This window comes from Clytia hemisphaerica, unplaced genomic scaffold (genome assembly GCF_902728285.1).
Source record: "Clytia hemisphaerica strain Z4C2 unplaced genomic scaffold, Clytia hemisphaerica genome assembly, whole genome shotgun sequence".
Lineage (NCBI taxonomy): Eukaryota > Metazoa > Cnidaria > Hydrozoa > Leptothecata > Clytiidae > Clytia > Clytia hemisphaerica.
This window is the reverse complement of record NW_027104338.1, coordinates 191,318-215,036: the sequence shown is the minus strand read 5'-3', so window position 1 is coordinate 215,036 and position 23,719 is coordinate 191,318. Positions and strand designations below refer to the sequence as shown.

Sequence of the window (23,719 nt, the reverse complement as noted above, 5' to 3'; positions counted from 1 at the left end):
GCTTCGATTAATAAATTTGTCCTCAAAGGAGGGGCGTTTATTCGAGGAGGGGGTTAAAAGAACAAAGTTGTACAAAGTAATACGTTAAAATAAAGCTTTAACGTCATTTAAAAAAATGACACATTCATTTTATTGCATTTTTTTTGAACGAATATATAATATCAACTGCAGTTTTTTTACCAGAGCATCCACAATTTCTGTGGCCTTTGGATGTTCTTTAACTTTTGAGTAACTTGCTCTTCAATTTTCGTGTCACTGTGAGTTTGTGCCCCATTTCCTGAGCAATTGGGTGTTTTAAAATCCACAAAGTTTTAAAGTGTTCTTGACATTTTGGCCCTTTAAAGTTTTATGTTCTTATAAAATAAACGTGTAAACGCGGAAGGATTCGATACTAGTGAAGTCCAGCCCCTTGTCGTATTTTCAGAATCCGCGCGTCGTAATATAAGGCGCCAAAGAGTTATCACAAATTCTAAAAAAAACAACATTTAAGCAGAAGTATAAAGAATCTCCTTAATTATTTCCCTCGACCAGAAAAAGTGTTTAGAAATTGGATAAATTCTGAATATTGTTCTATAATAACTTATATGAATGAAAGAAAAGATTCGATTTCCCTTCACCAGAAAGCCTTAGTAGGATGAACAATGGATAAGATATTGAAGTTAAAACTCTCACATAACTTGCACAAGAAAAATTTAACTTAAGCTAAGACATTTTTCTACGTGTATATAATGTAGCCTCAATTACACCACGTTTAACTGTGATACATTTTCTAGTGTGCAACCTTTTTGCTCGCCAATTTCTAAGCGCGAGCTTCAATTTTGATAAGTATGTACACCGTTAAAAGTTAATTTAGAGCATTTTTTGATAGCATTTAATTCGAAAAACAATTTGAAAATGGAAATGAAAAATGAAGAAGAAAATGAATTTTCAATCTTATGGTGCTCCTGTTTTTCGCAATAATAATCACTTTAGAATCCTTGTGCCGCTGAAGACATACACGCTTCTTTTTTTTATAAGAATGGTGTTTTTTCATTTTATCATGGATATTCTTAATATTTTGGCGAAAATCATCCAAAAATATTCTCACGGTATTCTTAGGTTAAGATCGAAATTGGCAATCTACAGGTTAAAATGCTTTAAAAATGGCATTCTTAGGTTCAGCTGCTAAATTCCGTGATGGTGACATTCTTACCATATTCTTAATTTTTTGGCCATTTTCATCATGGACATCTTTATAAAGTGTATTCTTATATAAAAAAAACGTGTAAAACAATAAAATAACAGGGTTCTACTCCCAATAGGAATGTTTGGGAATGATCTGAAAAATATCAAATTATTAGAACGCATTCGTTTCGTGTTCGGAAAAAAGAGAAGGAAAAATCTTTAATTTACAAAAAGTAAGAATTCGGCATTAGATCGATTCGGAAAGGCGTCGAGGATATCGGACAAAAAACCAAACGGGATATCGAGATGTTTCATTTTAGAGACAAAACAAATATTTGTTGTTTCAATTTATATTTTTGCATTATCTTTTGAAAATGTAATTATCTATTTTAAATAAAAATCTTAAATATAAAATTCTCTCTCTCTTTTCTCTTCTTTGTCTATAGAAAATAATATTTTATCTTGATGTGAACCTGCATCGAAAATACTATTTCTAAAAAAAAATATATCTTTTGTATGTCTCCATCACTCTATGTGGGTATAAAATATTCTAATAATAAAATATCAATATCATAATATTCAAATAAAAGCTTTTCCGTTGAGCAATTATTTCATTGGAAATCCTGGACTTTTTTGTTCAGAATCGGACAGGAATCCGGGGAAAACGTAACCCCGTTGGTCACCTATGTTTTCAGACATTCTAATTGAGGAACAACGCCAATTAAAAGCCAACAATTATAATTCTAATCCCCCAAATTCCTTGTCCTAATTATTTCAATATTATTCTTCAATCGGCATTACAAAAAAACTTATTTACACAAAAACTATATTTACAAGTCTGCCGAAATCTGAATTTAAGTCACAAATGTATATCCATTGCATTGTCTATTAAGTAGATCTTCTGACCTCTCTTCTCCATCCATCCAAGATCACCATACTTTCTCCACGAATCATCTATCGAGTGTAGCTTCTGATTCTTCCATACTCAAGGTCATGGTAATCGTGTTTGGCACGAATTAAGTCTCTATGTAAACAGATATCATCCTTGTTGCATTCAGATCTGTAAGAAGAACAATGCCTTGATGGTGAATCAAATGAGAGAGGTGAATGGACTGGTGATCTGTGTGGTGGCGAAGGTAGAACAGGGAAAGGTAACATTGAGTTGATATGAGGTTGTAACCATGCACCACTTGATGGGTAATAACAACTATGTGGACTACTCAATCCATGGAGCATTGGTTTTCGTTGTTTTCTTTGTCGCCGTAATTTTGCACGTCTGTTTTGGCACCAGATCTAATAAAAAATGATAAAATTTGATTAAATAAGTTATAGAGTTATTTTAAGAAAACGAATCAATTTTAATTTTACTTTCTTTATTTGACTTTTAGAGATTTTATTTATTAGTAACTTTCTATACAAAACACAATAGAATATACTAAAGATTATAAACATTATGAGTTGTTTGAAGAGAGAAAAACTAAAATTAATGAAATTTTTTTCGAAATAAAGCAATTACCTGAATTCTAGTTTCAGAGACGTTCATTCGTTTCGCAAGCATCTGTCGAGTGTATGCATCAGGGTAGTTGGTTTCATTGAAAAGCCTTTCTAGTTCTTCAACTTGTTTGGATGTGAAACATTGTCTTGTCTTTTTGCCGCATGTAGCGTCATCCACTGTAAAAAGAAAAAGGAAAGAGTCAACAAATATTTAGTCAATTGGAAAAAATACAAACATAGTTTAGTCAAAGCTTAGATATTTGTTTAATTGAAGTTTGAATTTTGAAAGCCTCCTCCTTCCAAGCCTTTCAGGTCATTAATTTCTCATTATATGCAATTTAAGGTTATAATCTAGTACGCCATTAGTACGTGTGGCCGTTATTCTGAAACATTTATTTAAGGGAGATTTTGGTTTTGTACGTGGGTTTGAATGCTCTGAATAAGGTGCTCGCAATAATCAATTACACAAATCAATACAATGAATGAGGTCTTCATTGATTGTTGATGTTTATGTAATGAAACGATTGTGGTTTTTTTAATGACACTGTTTTTGAATGTCAAGTGTTACTTTGAAAAACACAAGATGTGGTATAAGATACACACTGAATTCTATATTGCGGTGTGGTAAATCTTATACATTTTGAGTGGGATGATGAATGCTTATTGCAAGGTATTAGCAGATGCAATTTTTCTGAAACCACAAAAAAATACAGAGATATATGCTAATTTCTACACTGTCAATTTGTCAAATTAATATCCAAATTATATAATGAGCTCTTTCAATTTTCATCCCAAGAAAAGGATACTATGTTTTCCTTAAACAATATGAAAACGAGGTCAAATCTTATATAGAAACCTGGTAATTTAGGAGAGGTATTATCATTTAGAGGATATTGAAGAGGATTTGTAATTTCATAACAAAAACAAAAGCATTTGAAAATTGATACGAACAAGAAGGAAACTGGGACGAGAAATGAATGACGTCAAATGAAGCATCGGAACAATAAAAAAAGAAAAACAACAATCTTCGTTTAGATAAGAAGACAAATCAATTATTACGAGAAAATGTTCTTAAAAGAAATATTTTCTGTTCCCAATATGTTCTTATCTTTATCTTAATAGCTTAATTAATCTTGATAACAATGTAGTTCGAATTTTAAATTGATTGTTCGAATGTATTTTTTAATAAAATTATTAAAATTAAAGTTTTAAAAGTATTTCAAAATCGTAATCTATAGTGTTCTTATAGTGGGAAGAGCTTGTGATTCAGCTAGCGTAAGAGAAGAGGCGAATCACAAACGAGCATTCTGCAATTATTTCATTTCCGTCCAACTCATTATATCGACTTATAACGCTGCTTTTTAAAAATTTAAATATATCAATCAACAAGACCGTTAGAAAAATGCTCTTTACAAAAAAAGGATTATTTGATTTCAATACCAGCAAATTATCCTCAATCGCAAGCGACATAAAGAATCAATGCAACATTAGGTCTTTGACAGCTCCCGATAGTTGTCTGCTTGTGTCGTCAACAAGTATTCAGAGCTTATCAGCTATTGAGAAACTAAACAGTCATGGGACTAACTTTTCTATAAGATACGGAAATTGGAACGAGTTGTATCGAAAATGTTTATCATAGCGGTGCGATATTGCAAAAGTTGGACGGGACGCTTTTCATCATTTAAAATCTTTGAATGATTTCTGTGTGTTGAGCTTAAGTGCGATATACATTGCCAATTTGTACTGAGTTGCAAATTGCAATTGATATATCCTTTAATCCATTGAATAGTCAATTGGTAATATTTTGTTATTGTTATTGGTGTATGGGTGGTGAAAATCACCCACCGCCCCTCTTTTTACCTCATTTTTGAAAATGTTAGAGTGAAACACTTAGATGTGAAATCCTTTTGACGTCAATCACATCTTTGTCTACCATTTTGAAAAATACAACAAGTGACCAATCAAAATAAACATTGGATCGACCGATCGCCGACAATTGGTATGTCGTTAGTTACGACTTTTTTTAAACTTCCCGTCATCCTTTTCAATAAAAAGAAGTTTGACGTCATTGACGCCAGAACTGGCAATTTTCTTTTATGATTCTATATCCAGAATTCCTTTCCAACAAGGGTTTAATGATTGCCTGTTTAGCCTCCGTTCGTTAATATATAGTAAGCCAACTAGCAATAGCGTACAGGCTATAATACGTGTATTTTCTTTTTTGAGATATTGGCATTGTTCAAGTCAGTTCCCTTTTTATTGATTGTTTGATTGAAATATTGAATCAATCGTTTTTGAAATAATTTTTCAATATCCGGACAGCGTGTCCGAAAATGTTGAACTTACAATACAATAACTTATTATGAAATTCAAAGAAACAATAACAAAATTTTTTTTCTTCAATTTTCCCTTTTAGACTCAAAAGTTTTACCTAGAAAATGTTTTGTACCTGTAGTATATGGTATTGTTTCGTTATGATGATTTAAACCTGAAAATTGTCCAAAAGTATTGTCTGACCAGTCAATGACGTAAATTCCTGCTTAGAATGTGGTTTATCCTCAAACGAAGAACTTTTTTCTATTTCTTGGCTCATCACCCAACTTTCCCAAAGTGATTAACTCTTCTATATTGATTGATCTCGGAAAAATCAAATAAAATTGCGTTTATACCCACGTCAATGGTGTTTTTGTTTTTATTTATTATAATGTGGGGGCTGTCATAAATTACTATAGGAAATTAAACTCATCTCAAATCACTCTCTGAATCATGGTAAATTTATGAGAAACGTCACTTTTTTGGAAAAATTATTTAATTTACGTATTTTCCGGACGAAAAATGTTAATTCGACAAATCAGAATTCTCTATCTCTTATCGATGATTTAGATTAACATGGCATCGTTTAAAAATTGAACAGTGTCAATTTCACCGAAAAGTTATAATTTTTGACCATGAATGGATAGTGGAATCATAATTTTTATCAATGAATGAGAAAAAAATCACCATTTTGTCATCGCAATTATTGTAAAGTCCTAGTACTATATAGGAAGTAGCATGCAAAGTTCAAAAAAATAGTTTGTTTATCTAGGTACTTGACTGAAGAGGTCAATGAATTGCTTATTTTACCGAATATAAACAAATAAGTAATATCCTATTTTAAAGAGGTTTTATCAGAAATTGCGGTTGTGATTCAAAAAAGTAAACAAGGAACAAAACCCTTCTAAAGATAGCAGCTTAACCCTAGTTTTTATCGGGAAGGAAACTCAAGAAATAAACCTCGTTTCAGCGCGTTATGTTTTGAATAGAAGGTTTATTGCCGCTTTTTCGGATCAAGATTTATCTTTATTCAAACTTCAATCAAACTTGGGAAATGCAAAATAAGACGGTTCAAAATAAACTGATTTTGAAATTTCTGATTCCAACAAAATTAGACTCTCTGTAACTCTCTCAAAGGGCGTGAAAATCGATTATCGAACAATTGAGAACCTGTCGTAAACGGCGTTAGGAATATTAGAAAAACGTTGTTTTGACCAACATAAGAAGAGAAACTACTTACAATTTTCTAAGCTTTCTTCAGTACTGCTTTCTCTGAAGCTCTGGTCATCACCACTATCCATTGCTTGGTCACTTTCATTCTCTGATTCATCACTTAAACCCAAAATGTCTTTGACGAAGAAAGGACTATGCCTTTTGTTCATTGGTTGGCTTTCTACTGACATGTGCATTTTGTTGCGTTGTTGCTGAGTATAAATTGTTGATGGTGTTAACCAAAGAGTTGAATCTCAAAGTTGTATACAATATATGGTAACGTGTGATATAATTCGATGACAAATTTCCAAATCAAGATTTGATGTTACTCCGTTTGTTACTTGATTACAACTGTTGATAATCTACGAATGTTCAACTAATTTATTCACTGATTTCCACGACAAATATTAATAAATAAATGATGGTGATAATAAAAAAGACTTTTCTTGATTTCCTATGGACAATGTCTGGCGACCGTTGGTTGATCAAAGAATGAATATCCAGTTTATCGAATGGAGCTCGTTTATATTTGCTTGTATGTAATTAAATGTTAACCGCAAGGTAATCAGCCATTAATTAATTTCTCAAATACAACTTTCTTGCAATTGTAGCTATATTCAAAATTGAGACGTCTTTCTCTTTGTCTATATTGTTTATTTTTTTATGAAGCTTTTATTGTTCTTATGCCGCGCGTCATTCTCTATGTCATCCGTCAGTCGTATATCATCACTAAACCATATATTTTCCGGACCAGAACAACTCATAAAAGAAGCTATTGTTATGCCAACAATAGGGTTAATATAGTTATATTGTTTCGACTTTGATGGATATTTTTGTTTGTTTTTTATTATATACGTTTTTTGTAAGAACCATGACCTTTTTACTTTAAACTTCAAGGACTAATAAACTTTGGCTTTGCTTTGGTATCCTCATATTTTCTTGATATGTAACAACTTTTTCACAGCTAACCCTTGGTTTTTCCAAGTTTTGAGTCTCAGTAAAGCTCAGTGTAGCTTTTTATTCTATTTTCCTCGATTGAATTTTAAAGATTAGATGCCGCTTATATGCTGTCCGTTTACTCTTAAAGATATATGATTTCGCAGGGTTAAAACAACTCTAAGCTTAGTGAGTGTCCGGAAAAACTTTGCACTCTATAAACACTGACCGAACAAAGGAGTCCGGTTGTCAGTCTTAAGTTTTCATTTAAAACAAATCATCTGTTAATAAGATTTTGTAAATTATCCAATTGAGATATATGAAACACTAGAAACAATTCAAATTACATAATTTTCATCTCATGAGACATTAAATACGGATGAGAATCTATACTATCACTTGTTTCGGCGAATAAACTCAAAGCGCACATCTGTCTGGGAGGACGGATTATAGTATTGAAATGATAATTTGCATTGAAGTTTGTGCTCAAACAGGCTAGGAGTTTTAATTTTCAAGGTACGAATGAAATTTGGCAAAATGATACCCAATAATGTAATAAGTCTTTTTGTGGTCTATAGTTACTCAGAAATAATCCGTCTAGGATGAAGAACGTATTATAGAAATATACGGCTTGAAAGAAGTTTGAAAGAACACAGACGCAATATAAACTATATACAAAACAACAAAACAGATATATTCATCACAGATTCTGAAGTGTGGTGATGCATCATCTATCGGAACATTATTTGTCCGGAAAATGTAAATACCTGGTTTAAATGTTGTTTTGAAAATCAAAAATCATACATCAACGATCTCTCGTCATCATAAAGGTTTCGACCACACCTGAAGGAAAATAAGAATGGGATGACAATAGGGTATATATCCTGATTTTAATCTCGTAACATTTTGTTGTTTTAAAAACTAGACAGCAAAACATACATCACGTCAAACCAACGATTGACTGATTATTGTTGGAAAGATTATATTGAGTGGTTCAACAATTAATTCAATTTACACAGTTAATAAATGAGTTGCCCTGTTACTCGTGTACGAGGGTGTTTAGTTTTCACGTATGGGAATCTCAATCCTTATTGAGGCCCCCAGCGGACCCTCAATTCACGCAATCACGCAATTCTTTTTCGAAATTCACGCATTCAAGCAAATTTTCCTCGAGTTTCACGCAATAACCCGATTTTTCAGGAAATCGGAAAGCTTTCGGGGAAAAGCGTGGAAAGATTGGAAAATCGGGAAAACTGCACATGATCGGTGGAAAAAGGGAAAATTCACGTATTCAAGCACAAAATAGGCCAGATTCACGCATTCACGCAATCAAAAAGTGAATTTTCACGTTCACGCAAGATTTTCCAATTCACGCATTCACGCATTTTTTTTCCAATTTTCACGCATTCACGCAACCGAAAATGCCCATTTACGCATTCACGCAAACCGCTGGGGGCCCCCTTATTGCAAATCTTAACCGAGAATTTAAAGAGAGTTTAAAGCACATCCAGACATAGTTAATGATAATTTCCGCATTTTTTAAATGTATATAGTATTTTTCGAATTCTTTCTCGTTTCCTTCCGTTTGCTTGTCAAATTTCATCTTTTAATTTGACTGAGCAAGTGTTTCATTATACATACTTCAACATAATTTAAATAGCTAAGCATTCTTTCTGCTGTTAAAACTAACCGACCAAACGACTGACAAGATAAAGAACTTGAATCTTTATAGAAACTGTATTTCAAACATCTAGCACTGACAGTGGTGCCAAAAATCAAGAGATGCTTATAAAGTTATTCGAACATTTTGCATTCTATAGATATAGATTATGTGACCCGAGCTCACGGAATGGGATTTATCCACGGGGATATATACTTGCCAAAGGAATCGCATTAAATTGGTGTGCATAGAACTCAAGTCTTCCAGATGTGAGTTAAGAGTTATGATCAACACACCTTGCGCTACTTGAATAAAGTTAAAATTCATCAAAAAACCCTAAGATATCTCAAATGAGGTTTTTACCAATCAAACTGCAAATCGGGCGAAGATTGAATGGTACAAAAAGTTATTTTTAGCAGTCCCAAATAAAAACAACTTTTTCTTGCAATTGAAGTTTTTTGGCATCAACCCAATCTTTTTTTTCTTAGTACAGTACCGCGATATTGGACTCCTGTTAAACAAATCTATTCAACCACTTAAGGAAAATAATTAATTTTGACAATAAAGAGAGATGCTTGAAATATAAGAAGAACTTTCATTGGAGGAAGATTTTTGATTGGTTTTATCAACAAAGAACAGAATTCCAAATGGCTTCACTTCCCCAGTTTTTCCAATCAAATACTAAAATTTATTATTGATATTCTTGATTGGTTAGTATCAGTCAAGAGGGGGGAGTTCCCCCATGCCGGCGGACATAATAAGTAGATTTTACAAGAATTTCAGCTTACAGTTCCAACTACACTTGATTTCAGAATTGAGGTCCGGTCCAGTATATACTAAAGCTCGTACAATATAAGTACATCTTTTGTTCTTGATGACTCAGAGAATGTTAATCGAAACAAATGCACTAATATAAAATGTTGCTGCGAATATCCTGAAATTTCACGAAAACCGTTCGCTAGGTTAAAGATGAATACAATATTGTGGAAATAATTAACTTTTATAACTCTTACTCTTGTCTCCCGAATAGACGCCCCATGCTAATTGTTAAGAGAAAACAAGTGATACTTTTATGGACCTACCTGGTTATGCATTTAACACATATATAATTGATATCTACGTGAGCGTGACCATTAAACAATCATCCAGAACACAAATAGTGACGATCTATTAAAAAACGTTTAGAAACCAAAATTTCATGCTCTTGATATTTCATATTCAAGACTTCGTGAGCAAAAAAACATATCTCATCAAAAAATTCAGTAATTTTAAGAATATTGATGTATGCTTATTAATGGTGAAAAATTCTTTTTTTACAAAAATATGCTTGAGCCATCTTTTACCTACTTTCATGCAAAAAGTCAGAAAAAATTAATGATCCAATTTTTCACAAAGTCCAAAAAACCCGTTTTTTAGCCGTTTTCTGGCCCAAATTTGCCCCCAAATTTTTTTTCTCGAAAGTCGGGCTCTGTCACATTCGAGGGTTTATAGTTATGCATCTTTGTGCAAAAAATCATAAAGAATGAAAGAGCCAATCCCGAGAAAAGCTAATATCTAAGTAATTGATAATGTGCTTATAAAAAAATAATGAATTTGGCCAGTTTTTCTATAAAAACACGCCAAGCAACCAAAATTTCATGTCTAAACACACATATTCTTTAAAAGTAAGCCCTAGTGAGCAAAAAACATCTATCTCATAAAAAAATTGAATGATTTGACTAAGAACATTTATGTATGCTTATTAATTATAGTGATTCTTATAGATAAACATGCGTTTTTTGAGCCAACAAAACTTTTTTGCAAAAATCTGCTTAAGCCATCTTTTACCTACGATGGTACCCTACTTTCATGCAAAAAATCAGAAAAAATTAATGATCCAATTTTTCACAAAGTCCAAAAAACCCGTTTTTTAGCCGTTTTTTGGCCCAAATTTGCCCAAAAATTTTTTTTTTCGAAAATCGGGCTCCGTCACATTTGAGGGTTTATAGTTATGCATCTTTGCGCAAAAAATTAGAAAAAACTAATGAGCCAATCATGAGGAAAGCTAATAACGAACGGACGAACGGACGAACAGACGAACGGACAAAGGTTAATTTATAGGATCTCCACCGGGGTAGGTCCAAAAAATCCATCCCCCGCTCTTATTAAGACCCCCCGCTAATTAAATTCGAATAATTCAATATTTTATTACAGTGTAGACCTTAAAATTTTCCTATTGTTAGTATCGGTTCTTATTTTACGTGTTAATTTGTTAAAGTTTCTTTTTTGTTGTTGAAATTGATATCAGTTAAAAAAATTCTGTCTTCAAATTACCCCCCACTTATTCCACCCCCCCCCCCGCTTTTTAGAATTAGAAAATTTTCCTACCCCCCTGCTTATTCGGACCCCCCGTCTATTCGGACAAAAATCGAGTGAAAATCGACAAAAATTTAAGAGAAGTCTCACTAAAGATCCAACAAGCGTCAATTTTTCCCTCTCTTAGGGTCGATTTTCGATTTTGGGCTCGGACATACCTGTCATCAAGTAACCCCTCCCCCCTGGGAGTAAGGTTTTACCTTGTAGAGGTGGCGCACCACAACTTCTCTCAGCTCCCAGTAACTTACCACCTAGATCAGATTACCCAATCTAAGCTACTCATTCGCTGAGTTGGCGGTGACCGGGGATCGAACCTACAACCATTAGATTGTAAGGCACCCGGTTTAGAAAATGCATCTTTTGATATAAAACTTCGTAAACATAATACTTTATAAGAATCGGAATTCTATAAATGATATCAAATTGATTATCATAATGTTGACATATTGCCATTTAATATGTATGTCTCTCGCTTACTTTTAAGCAAGCGGAAAAAATAAAACGGTTGGAAAAGTTTTGATAGCACTAACTTAATAAGAAGTGGCAGCGCCTCTAAGATTTAATACCAGAAATTCACATCTAAATATCAATGTCGTGAAAAAATGGAAATTAAAACCATTGTCTTGGCAACCGTGGTGACATATGGAATGTACCATGACACGGATAATGAATGTTAATTTTACACAAGAATGAAGCTTTGTTTTGAAACAACTTGTCGAGAATATTAAGAACATGACCAATATATGTCTCACCAGTCCAGTTCAATCGCGGAAAAAAGTGTTAAACAACCTGGCTCGCTCAGTATCCCTACATATAACATGAAGGATAGCTCAGTCCATTTTTCGATTTTCTTTGTAGTTTAGCATGCTAGACAACTAATATAGACATAGTAGAAAATATGCAAAAAACAATTGAAGGCACAAATTGCAGTTTGTAAAACTGGTATTATCCTGGGACAATTATCATAGTCTTCATAGCTCAAACCTCTCTAATTCGACAGTCTCCTTAACTCGAATATAGTTCTGGGTCCTTTCAGACAAAAAAACCTTATAAACACGTCTGTATAACTCGAACAAATCTGTGTTTATATTGAGTGCTCAAGATATAGAGACTCCCTGATCACTGTATTCGTAATATGTACCATTGCAATGTCTTCCACGGACCCAACAGCTAATTGGTTGAAAGTGACGTATTGACTGACTTACAACCAATCATCTATTGGGTCTGTGATGAAATGTCAGAAGACATTGCAATGATGCATATCATGAATTGGACGGATTATAAGCGATCACAGTCTAAATTCTTGGCTAAAAGGTATAAAAAGTACTTTTTTCATCCAGTCATTAAAGAACAAACGATAGTCCAATGCAGCAGGAATAATTGATGAAAACATTATTCACGCCACGGCTATTAATAACTTCACATCGAAACAACTGGCGCCATTATTTTGCAGCGGTTGGCTGTACATAATGCATATTTACTGTGTGTCCTACATTCATTCGAACTTCAATTATTCGAAGCGGTTTCTAACCCCCTCCCCCAGAAGTTTAATATGGGAAAAATTTCAAATATCTTAAATGCCATCTCTCCCGATCTTTAAATTTTCAAATAAAGCTTTTAACCCTTTAAGTGGCAATGTCGTATATATCAGACATGAGCTATGTAGGAGGGCGAAGCCCTCCTGTAATGCCCAGTTTGAGTTAGAAATCGTCATTTTTGGTCTAACTCGTAGGAATCGGATCGGGCTTCATGACCAAGTAAAAAAAAAATAATCAAAAGTGAGTGTTTTCAGCGAGATTTTAAGCTAAAAAGTCAAAAAAAAATGCAAAAAATTGACAAAAATCCACTTTTTTAAGATTTTGACCGTTTTTTGACCAGTTTTGGTCAACAAATGATCCAAGAACTTCCAAATTTAGCCCTGATTAACTTGATTATGTCCTCCAGCGAATTAGTTTGAAGTTTTACCACTCGGCACCTTTCTACCATTCAGTCAGGTCCGTGCAGCGAGACTCTAAGCTATCCAACGGACTATAAAAACGCTTCTAACTCCTTCTAGATCCGGAGATATAAGCCTTTAAAGTTTGAACTAGCGATTTTCTTTAAAAAACGTAGAAAAAAATGACCTTAGCACTTAAAGGGTTAATTGCTATGCGCATACATCCCAATTAAGAAAATAATGACAATCTGGACTTTTTCTTTTGAGCGCGGTAAAAAAACAAAACAAGACGGCTTGGGCTGCGGCGCTCCTAGTTCCAGACCTACGAACAGACCGAAAAATTGTGCGATCTCATATGATGCCAGTGGCATTTCATTGGTTAGATTTCCTTGTTGGAATGAACAATAGCTGTGGGAGCCATATTCAATGAAGGAATTTTTGCAAATAACCAGCTCTTTAATAATATTAAGGAGGCACGATTATTGGCATCTGAAATCATAAAACATGGCATAAAATATTAAAAATGGCACAAAAAGCTATAACAACGAGGTTCGGTATTTTTGTTGACGTCATCAAAGATTGCTTTGAAGACTTTTTAAATTGATCATTAAAGAAGTAAATAGCCTTGTGGTTTAGCTCGTTATCCGATAGCTCAGGTGCTCAACTTTTTTTTGCAGGATTTAAAAGGTCTCTCACGTACCATCTTTGTTGTAAAGTACGACGTTTGCCAAAGGAAGATCCAAACAGGAGACTAGAATTAGGGCTATATCTTGTTTATCCAAAAGCGAGTGTGCCCATGAGAATTTAATGATATGGGGAGGGGATATAAATTTAAACAAAATTAATTAAAATATCTTTAGTTAGCGTAACCTAATCAACATGGGAGGAGCTTAGCACCCTATCATTAGAACAAGAAGCCGGAGCGGCGTGAAGGTCCAGCTGACGTGTGGCAATAACCGAATGTCGTTCGTACCGGGTTCCTTAAGTGACGCAAAAAAACTTCCTTCCCATCCTCCACTCTGAGCTTCTATTCTTTGGCACTTTCTTTGTATTGCTAAATTATTAAAGTTTTTGATGTATTTCCCGAAATTTCGAAACCTTTGCCGCTGATGGGATTCGAACCCACTATATACAAAGTACCTATGATTTGAACGCCAGCGCCTTAACCACTCGGCCATCGAGTCACAACTGCATTAAGGAGTTCAAAGTTGGTTATAAACATGGTATTTACTCCAAACTCTACTCGGGGGCTAAAACCCTAACCAGGGGTTAACTCCCATCCCCAACCCTAGCCCTGACCCTACCTGAAACAACCCTTTAATCTAACCGGGAAATTTGACTCTACTACCAATTCAATCTAAAACATAGGTCAAACATCGCGCGGGTAGGCGGGGCAAAAATTCTAGATCGGCGGTTGGTTTAGCCTGGACTGGTTAATTTATTGCGCGCACAGGCCCCGACAAAGACAAAATCTTTTCGATCAGTTGCTTTTTAAAGGTCCATTCTGCTGCGCGCTGGACCAAAAAAAACACGTCCACCGTATTTTAGAATTACAAATTTACCCGCTGGCTACTCTAGTGTTGTGTGGATAAAATTACAACTTTTTGTCATGGGGTCAAAATATCGAGCGCTTTTAGCTTGCAGTTGCTTGTAGAGTTCAAGTGAACGTGGAAAGTTGTACTAATAACGAGGGCTCGTTGAACGTCCATAGGAAGTATCTCAAGAATCATAGTTAATTTCGGCTAAGGTTAGGCTGTTACCTTTTTGAGATTTTCAAACTTGATATTTTTATGATGTTTTTAACCTACTCGTTTTATTTACTTAAAGAGCTTCCATTTAAGATATCTGGGGCTGAGCTACCGAGTGACCCTCGCGTATACAAAGTTTGTTACAACTAATTTTAGCTGCAAAATTGCTTTTACCTACCGCCTCTCAAAAACTTGACCTAATGACCTGTGATTGACATATTTGAGGTATTTGGAATCAAACTCCTTGAAACAAACAGGAGAGGAAAGAAAAAACAACTTTTATAAACGAGGAGAGAGGTATCATTAAAAAGAATTGGAATTACTTTTTTTCGCAGAGAAAATTAATGGCTCAATGACGCAAAAGGCAGAATGCGGTACTAATAAAATACTCTAAAAATAAACCATCTAGCCATATTTAAATACTTTTGTTATAGTACCTAGACGTAACCGCTAATAAGTTCCGTTCGAGACAGCTCTCAGGGTAGTTTTAACTCCCTACACACGTGTTTACACCTCTAAATGACCACGAGGAGGAGTACCTCTAACGGGCAAAAAACGTCCATTCACGTGGTTTTTAACACTCCTACTCTGGGATGAATTGAAATTTAGAACTACAGTAAACAGTGTTATCATATAAACTTATTAATTTGCCAAATTTTCTCCAAAATTAAAATGAGACCTAATGACGTCAAGCATTTTTCTGATTTCCAGACAATCGTGAAAACAAAATATTGAAGTACAAAAATGACCCGCAATTTTCTTGTCGCTGGCATATAAGGCCGTCGTAAGGAATCGAAATTAAATTCGGATCGGGCTGAAAATGGAAACAATGATCTTTGGCTTAATAATAAGGTTCAGCGTAAGAGAGGCCGGCGTAAAAAGAGCCGATAAAGTATATCGGTTAAATGAATGACGTTTACTTATTGGCGGAGTAAAGAAACTCTCAAGCTATATTAGACGACGGACCTCATAAAATGTATTGCAAGCTTAAAAATGTATTATAACAGGCTACCTTTGGTCTTTAAATTTCATAAAGTTGATTGGAAGGTATTGAAATCTCAATGCATTTGTGAACCAAAGAAGAAAGGTATCCCTGACATTACATCATTACATGAACGAAAATATGAACGCGCGAGAAATTGATGATAGAAATGCTTTGTAATTTCCTTAGGTCAACATTTCCGGGATGTTAAAAAAAGATTCCATCACAAACTTTCTCCCTCTATACAAATGACCGCTCATTAATAGAGACGTGCCGCATCGCTAAGAAATGACTCCATTAGAAAACCCGTTTATGAAACTGTTATGACGACGATGGGTTGATATGGAATTCTGGGGCAATAGATTTAAAAGTGCGAACTAAAGCAATCTTATAACTAACTTGCCTATGAAATTGCTCAGAATTTCATAAAAGTAGGAAAAAGTTCTTTGCGAATTGTCCATTAGTAGAGTTTTGAGCCCCAAATTAGATTTTTTTAGTTACATTGAAGTTTTCTACATACCCCCTGTAAATTTAGCAATTTTAGTGAGCCCCCTGGAAAATAAAATTTTTACTTCAAGAATTTCTAAGAGCCCTGGAAATTATGTTTCTTGAAGCAGATACCCCTTGAATTGAACAATCAGGGTAGACGAAATTAATCTGGCTATACCCTTGGACAAAAATTCCTGAAGAAAAACCCCATTAGAAATTTTCCAGCTTAAACCCCCTGGAAATGTTCGTCCACCCCCCCCCCCTGTATGGACATCAAATGGAACAGCCCACTAAGGATCTTAGAGCAATGGTGTTGTCTTTAATTGGTGAGTTGGTTATATACACTATGGGGACGCTTATCGGTAATTATCCTAACGGTCTTCAAATCAAGTAAGTAATTAAGATTTTAATTAAGATAAGATTTTAGGCTGGACCATGTAGGTACAAAAACTTTTTTTTAAGAACCAGCTATTCTTATTTTAGCACTTCGAGCCTCAAATTGTTCTTATCCTGCTCTAAGATTAGAATTTTTGCCCCATTTTTACTACTTCAACCAATTGTTTGAAATTGCTTGAAATTGAGTAATTCTAGGCTCAACATAGCCTGGATATCCAAGCTCAAAATTTAAGAAAAAACAAAATTTACCTCAACATACAAAGTTCTTAAATTATAGAGCTTGGTCTCCCTAGAGAATGAAAGTGAAAACCCATGTTTCCTAGCCAACCCAGGGCAGCAAAACAGAAATTAATAAAAAGCAGTCTTACAAGATCTAAAACTATTAAAAACATCCAAAGATTACACCAAAGTCCATAAAAAAGTTTGCATGCATTATCATGACCAACCATGTTTTCTTGGAAAATGAACTTGCCTCTGTTTTCTTCTTTTTCATGTTTTCGTGTAACAGAAAGCCCTATCTTCACTAGCAGCTGGAGGACTATCCTATTTTTGCTTTAGAATTGCTCAACACCGTGTAGATTGGCCCTTACGGTTTTAGCGAAGTGAGCGCAAGCAAGCGGACTGCATTCTCATATGAGAATGCAAATCGCTCTAGGGAGACCAGGCTGTAAATCAGAACATAAAATATCTAAACTAGACTGTGAAATAATTTACAGCCTGGATATCCAGGCTAGGCTCAACATTGTTTTTAAATTGTTCTTAATTTTGGCGATTTTGAGCCTCGTTCTTATAAAAGAAAAATAGTTGTTCAAAAGTTAAGCTAAGGTTATGGTGAACCTTGATGTTAGAAGGACGTTCTTTGAACGTCTAGTGTTGACTTCTGGGAGCGCCATTGCTTTAGTTGTAGATATATTGAGACGGCACCCAAGCGGTATTTAGCACCTAATTTTAATAATAACTTTTTTCTCCATAGACAGTAATATCAAGATAGGCGCACTTAATTAGGATGGTTGTAAAGTGCCCCTGTATTATCACTGAAAAAGTTATGAAATGATATAAAAGACGGGAAGCGAAATGGGTGGGAGAATATAGATTCAGCTTAGCCAGTATCTGACTCGTCATATTTCTTATATAAGTTAAGTCTAATAATGGAATGTAAACTCTTTTTAGCTAAAAACTTAGAGCACTATGTGGGCGATACGAGGCTCAAGAGCTTTAGGTGTGTACTGATTTTAAGAAGAAAACTTTGTACTTGTACTCTCGTGAAGAAAGCGAAAAAAAAGATGTACTGGCCATCAATGAATATAATGCAAGTTAAGCAAAAAAGAGAATGAATTTTCAAGATCAAACGGGTATACTTCTTGTTAGCGGGGACGCCAGGGGAAAAGCTTAAGTTAGATGGCACGGATACTCAAGAGAAATAAAAGACACGAAAGAGAGGGAAGTAAATGATAAAATAAATAAGCTTCTCAGGATTAGCTTTTTATTCCTCCATAATTTCCGATCATCAATAAAACTCGGTATTTACATATTAAACAAAAGCTTTGATTTCCTTAAACACGGAAGCAATCGATAAAGCGAGAAATCTCATCCATGCTACTTGACTTCTTTTTTTTAATTCACGGTATCGCAAATTTTAGCATCCTCACATTAGCAAATCAATTCAGGATATATGTACGGATATAGTTCGTCAGGTTATGAAAAGCAGTGCGAAGGAGTGTTTTATTTTACCTCAAACATTCAACACCCAGCATCAAAATTTCTCCACCGTAGTGCTTTTGATAAGGGATATCCTTGTATTCCTGCTAAATGTATTAATCCGACTTTTTAAAAAGTTGGAAATTTCAAAATTCGCATAACGATGATGCTTTCATGCCGCCGTCTAAGTGTCTACAGAACGGACGCATTCAGAGGTCGTTGTTTACTTCAGTTTAAAAAATGTTTTTACGCTGAATCTTTTTTACATTAAAAAAAACATAAAAAAAACCGGTATCATGAAGGGGTTATCCTGCATGTAACCGAAATTTATGATGTTTACGGGTCGTGCACATCAAAAAGCTAAAGTAGTTGTCATAGATAAAAGTGGTTATAGGTTAGTAAGATATTAGTTCAGCTGAAACCCACTATTTTAGATTTTTGAAAAATTACGTAGTAATGCAGACAATTAAAAGAAAACTATCGATTGTGTATTCTTGAAGGAAAATGTGTAGAATTTTTGGTAGCTGACATTGCAATCTTGCGCAAAAAATCCGGGGAGTGTCCCACTAGTATGGTCCGAGCCACGGCATGTCCCGCCCTTAAGGGTAGGTTGTGCGCTGTATGCAAGGGTGTACTTTTTATAGAGTGAAAAAACAAGGGTCTACTACTTAGCTGGATACACTGTAAGGGTGCGTTTGGGGACTGCTGAATTTCAAGTCTAACAGTAAGATGTACCTTTAAAGTTTCGACTTGCACCCGTTTTTATCTTTATTTGTACATTGTATCCACATCTCATGCTCATTTTCAGATGGATTCAGCAAAATAAAATATGAAATCAAAATACACTGCAAGGGTTAGAAACGTTCGGTAAAGTACACTGTAAGAGTACCTTTTCACTGTTCAAGGGCTGCACTGTAAGGGTTTGAATTTGAAGCCATTCTTTAAGCGGCACATGCCGTTGTTTAGAAATCGAGTGCCTCCTCCCCTCAGGGGCAAAGAATCGTAAGGTCAGTCTCCTGTAGAAAAAAAGTATAAAGTATAAAAGTATAAAGTTTTTGCCCAATTATAAAGTATATTCTTATAAAAAAAAGCATGTCACGGGTCACGTCATTCATAGCTTGATTTAATGACTTATTGATTTACCAACTTTGTTTGTCAGTCCAGAGACTACAATCAGTGCCGTAACATAATGGCACTTTTAGCTAATGTACCATTTTTCGAAAATTGAAGTTCGAGCGAGAATGTCAATTTCGGGCCTTTAACTTGATTTCATCGATTATTTCGATCTGGGAGGGATTTATTGGTTTCTTGGCTATATTTCAAGCCCTACTGGACCATTTTTGAACTTTTGGTCTTAATTCTAGCGTTAAAACTCAGAGTTAAAACTCTACCCTTCGAACCTACTTTAGAGCACTTGCAAATCGATTGTGGTTTCAAAACACCCCGGTGGATTTCCTTTTTGTGCCAAGTATTTCGTCACAGATTGTAGTGAAACCAGTTCTATTGAAATTAAGTTAGAATTTATAAAACAGGGAGTTAGCAAGATTCTTGGTGAGAGTCTACCTAACTCAGGGACTTGGTTAGAAAGTTTAGCCTGAAGGGTCAAAATGAAGGAAATAAAGGAATGAATCAAATAGATAGTGATTGTGAATTCGAAAAAATCCAGTGAGGACAAAATATCAGTTTTAAAAGATAAACTTAGGCAAAAAAGGAATACGGGGACCTTTTTTTCACCTCCTTGAATCCCAGGCAAAATTTAGCAACATTTTCAAAAAAAACGAGTCCCACGTACAGTTAAATTTTCGAACCTCAATGGCACACCCCCGTCGGTCGGCAAGGGTACTATCCCCTGGTGGATTATACCCTATTTCGTAAGAAGGCATAAAAAGGCACATGTTAGATGTTTTTGTTTTTTAATTTATCAATGATTGTGGCCACATGTGTTTAGAGACATACAATAATTTTGATGTCGGTATTTTTCTTTCAATTTTGGCAGCGATTATGTTATACAAAAAAAATTGATTAAGAGACCATGCAAGCTATGCTTCAGACATAACAGAAATACTACAATCTTGTTCGAAATATATTGAGATTTTAGTGTATTTTAACGTTTTTCAGAATTTAAAGTTCGAGCGAGAATTGCTATTTTAGTACTTCCACTTTATTTCATTGAATTTTTCAATTTCGAATGGGTTCGGTGGCTTCTCAGCTATATTCCAAGCCTTATTGGATAATAATTTTGAGCTTTTAAATCTTGAGATCCTAAGGTCTTCCTAAGTCTTAAGTCTCATGTTAAAACTCTACTTTCCAACTGTAGCTTAACGCGCTTAAAATTCATTTGTGGTGTTTAGAATTTCGCAGAGAAACCCCCTTTGTCTCAAATATTTTGTCCATGATTGTAGCGTCGTAATCCACAGAGATTTTATAAAACGCTAGATAGAGCTAATGTCTTTCTTAAGCCACAGCAGTTATTGAAGCAAAATAATGCACCATATTTGATGAAGAGACGAAGTAGTATGTCATAGTTCGGTACCGTTTAATTAGAACAAAAAGCTGACATGGCGGGAAATCAGGGGTGGAGGACGATTGTCTTGTTTGATCAATTTACCAGTAGGTGATGGTAGCTCGACTATTCACCAACGGTTTACAGGTCATAGGTCTAATTCCTGACCCAGGGTTTACAAGGGTTTGAAAAAAAGAACTCGATACTTCTCAACAACAAAATTGGGTAAGTGGAGAAACCCAGGAGGAAAGAGTGCTTTGTGATAGATGGCTATTGAAATATAAAAATCAGGGTCAACTCTAACTACCGTTGCAAGACTTCTTATGAAATGAAAGCTCCAAATTACAGAAGTTCATATAACATCTCATCCCAGGAATGTACCTACCAGGATGCAGTAACTACAAGATAAATACTATCCAAGATAATAAATTACATCGGATTAATTCTAATTAAAACTTATTAAGAATATAAAGGCCGATTTGTCAAATGACCCTGTTGCCTTTCATTTTCATTTCCCATTGAAGACCACATCAGAGTACCGCCGGAAAAGATAATAGCCCAAATTTATAGAAATAATCTTAAATATACACACCAGGAGTATTCAAAAATGTATTTTTAGTCAAAACGGCGTCAACTCTGGCGAGTAGACAGCGGCGCGCCTTGAGGAGTAGCGGTTTAACTGTGCACGTTTTGTTTTGAACTTTTACTTATCGAAAATATGCAAAGCGGGTAGCGGCGGTTAGCGGAACCAGACAACTCGGTGTGTATTTAGCGGTTCAATTATAAAAGGAAATCAATTAATTTGTAACGTATCTAAAAATAATTTATATAATTATTGGAAATTAGAAAGTTTGGTTCAATGCGAAGCAGTGCAGTGACTTCTCTATTGATGGCAAGAAGCAGATAATGTGGTTATTTTTAGAGTCGGGTTATTCGTTGACGTCAGACTAGAATGACCTATTTGTCATTTGCTCCAGGATGCGGGATGGCTTTCGTTCGCGCGTACGCATTATAATTTCCGCTCGATGACGCCTTATGATATGAAAAGTAAACGTCTTCGATATTGGTGTACTGTTTTAATATGATTTTTCAAAGTTGTTATTTTTAAATAATTAGCTGAGTGGTTACGAAACTCTTTGTAGGTTATTTTGTCCAGGAAATATTTAGAGTGAAATTTTTATTACTTCTTTTTATTGTTTTCGTTGTTTATTCAACTTTCCGAAGCTAAATTATCATAGAAATGGTTATGCAAGTTTCTAAAGCAGTAAACCAGAAAATAATCCCCGCACTATCATAAAAGTAAACACACCTCTGTCTCGTCAATCCGATAAGGTTTATTTAGCCGGTTTGGATTAACTGAAAGAGCTATAAATACCAACAGCGAAGGGATATAACCCACCTTGAAAGAATCTGTATTGTTGTAATAAATTAGTTACAAGCTAAGTAACTGGTCCGGCGGAAGCGGGGAGAGTTCAGGCACCCCACTTTTGAGCAAATGAGATTTTTTTCTCAAATTTCTACCAAATTTTATCTCATTTTGAGCCTTCAGCCAGCTCACTTTAACCGCCGGGTCTATAGGATACATGGAATTGTAGTCTTGAACCTACGAATTTACGGGCTTAAAAATCAGGGCTGGATGCTCTACCTAACAGTTCGCCCTCTACATCTTGCCTAGCAAATGGAACCAAATTTATCAATTGATGGATAGTTTGATTTATATAAGAGTTTATGGGGAGCATGTGTTTTCTCTCAGAATCAACAATTATAAGACGAAAATCCCGTTATAACGGTTTTGGAAGAACATGTAGGCAATGAATCATGCAATTTATTTTCTTCTTAATGAAGGAAAACAACGCTGAGCTGAAATTAATTTTTTCTTGGCAGAGGAATCAAATAGTGTGGGCTGAACAACTGATGCATTTATAGTCCTTTTGTTAATTAGAAAAAATGATGATATAAAAATGTTTATTGATTTTCTTTCTTCTTCTTTATGTTAAATGATTTCCAGGCTTTTTGAAAAACACGGATCCCTGACTCGGAAATTTATTGACGTCAACTCTATAGGGTCGATAATGAAACCTTTCTAATGAGGCTGATGAATTTCTAAACAGGTGTTTTGATCTATATACTAGCGTTCTCGAGTAAGCTCAAGCTCAAGCTCAAGCTAGCACTAAAAGCTGCTATAATATAGCATCGCATCGTGATAGCTGTAAAACTTTTGTGAATCTACAGTGATGGCTAGAATACGCCTTCTATCAACCCTCAACACTTTTGAGGAGACTGGTAACGAAAATAAAGGAAAACACAAGTGAAGGAGTGCTCTCGTGAAAAATGTTAGATATATCCTTGCATTCAAGCGATGAACGTAACGTCAAAATCATGGCATTACTTTAGAATGCCATGCTCAAAATAGTTAAGTTAATCCAATGTTAAAAGTAGTTTGCACCCTACAGCAGAGGCTCGGGAAAATGCCTCTAAAGTTTTGGCGGAAATTTGCTTGGTTTGATTTAGTTGCAGCCTAAAAATGTCGAACGCCGAGAACAAGTGTTCCTTTTAAATTCATTAGCATAGTCCCCTAAAAGCCGACACGCCGCTAAGGGTTGACGTTTTACTATAATCTTAAGGAAATTCTTGGCATGCGTTGTTTATAACCAACACTCAAAACCTAAACTGGAAAAATGGACTTGAAAAAAATTGAACTTTGAATAAAAGAAACAATATTTCGCCACTTACTTACGTTGAAGAATATTCGACATAATACGTGATGGTATGCTAAATGAGTCATGGACCTGAATCGATGAAAATAAGATTTTAATTAGGTCAGTACAATGCA

The 23,719-nt window shown here is 34.8% G+C and overlaps 1 protein-coding gene and 1 long non-coding RNA gene across 4 annotated transcripts in view; both read right to left on the bottom strand.

The window, feature by feature from the left end:
- Positions 1-23,719, bottom strand: part of LOC136817797 (uncharacterized) — a 35,610-nt gene that overhangs the window by 10,953 nt on the left and 938 nt on the right. For 2 of the 3 annotated variants that reach the window (XR_010848152.1, XR_010848153.1), the window contains exons 2-3: positions 23,620-23,675; positions 7,887-7,962 (exon numbers count right to left, since the gene is read on the bottom strand). This is a non-coding gene — a long non-coding RNA (uncharacterized lncRNA). Of the gene's footprint in view, positions 1-7,692; positions 7,963-23,619; positions 23,676-23,719 lie in introns of those variants that run through there. The other variant, XR_010848151.1, reaches the window with a different exon arrangement.
- LOC136817796 (paired mesoderm homeobox protein 2-like) lies at positions 1,509-7,135 on the bottom strand. Its single transcript, XM_067074113.1, has 3 exons — positions 6,212-7,135; positions 2,681-2,835; positions 1,509-2,457 (listed from the first exon to the last, which is right to left on the bottom strand). Exons 1-3 carry the CDS (start codon positions 6,378-6,380, stop codon positions 2,119-2,121), a joined length of 663 nt encoding a protein of 220 aa, XP_066930214.1. The 5' UTR covers positions 6,381-7,135; the 3' UTR covers positions 1,509-2,118.

Bases quoted from the DNA above. Each gene is read 5' to 3' on its own strand.
- LOC136817796 (XM_067074113.1), bottom strand. From the start codon at position 6,380: ATGCACATGTCAGTAGAAAGCCAACCAATGAACAAAAGGCATAGTCCT. The intron at 2,836-6,211 runs GTAAGTAGTTTC...TTCTTTTTACAG, and splicing joins TGAAGAAAGCTTAGAAAATT to TGGATGACGCTACATGCGGC. The intron at 2,458-2,680 runs GTAATTGCTTTA...ATTTTTTATTAG, and splicing joins TCTCTGAAACTAGAATTCAG to ATCTGGTGCCAAAACAGACG.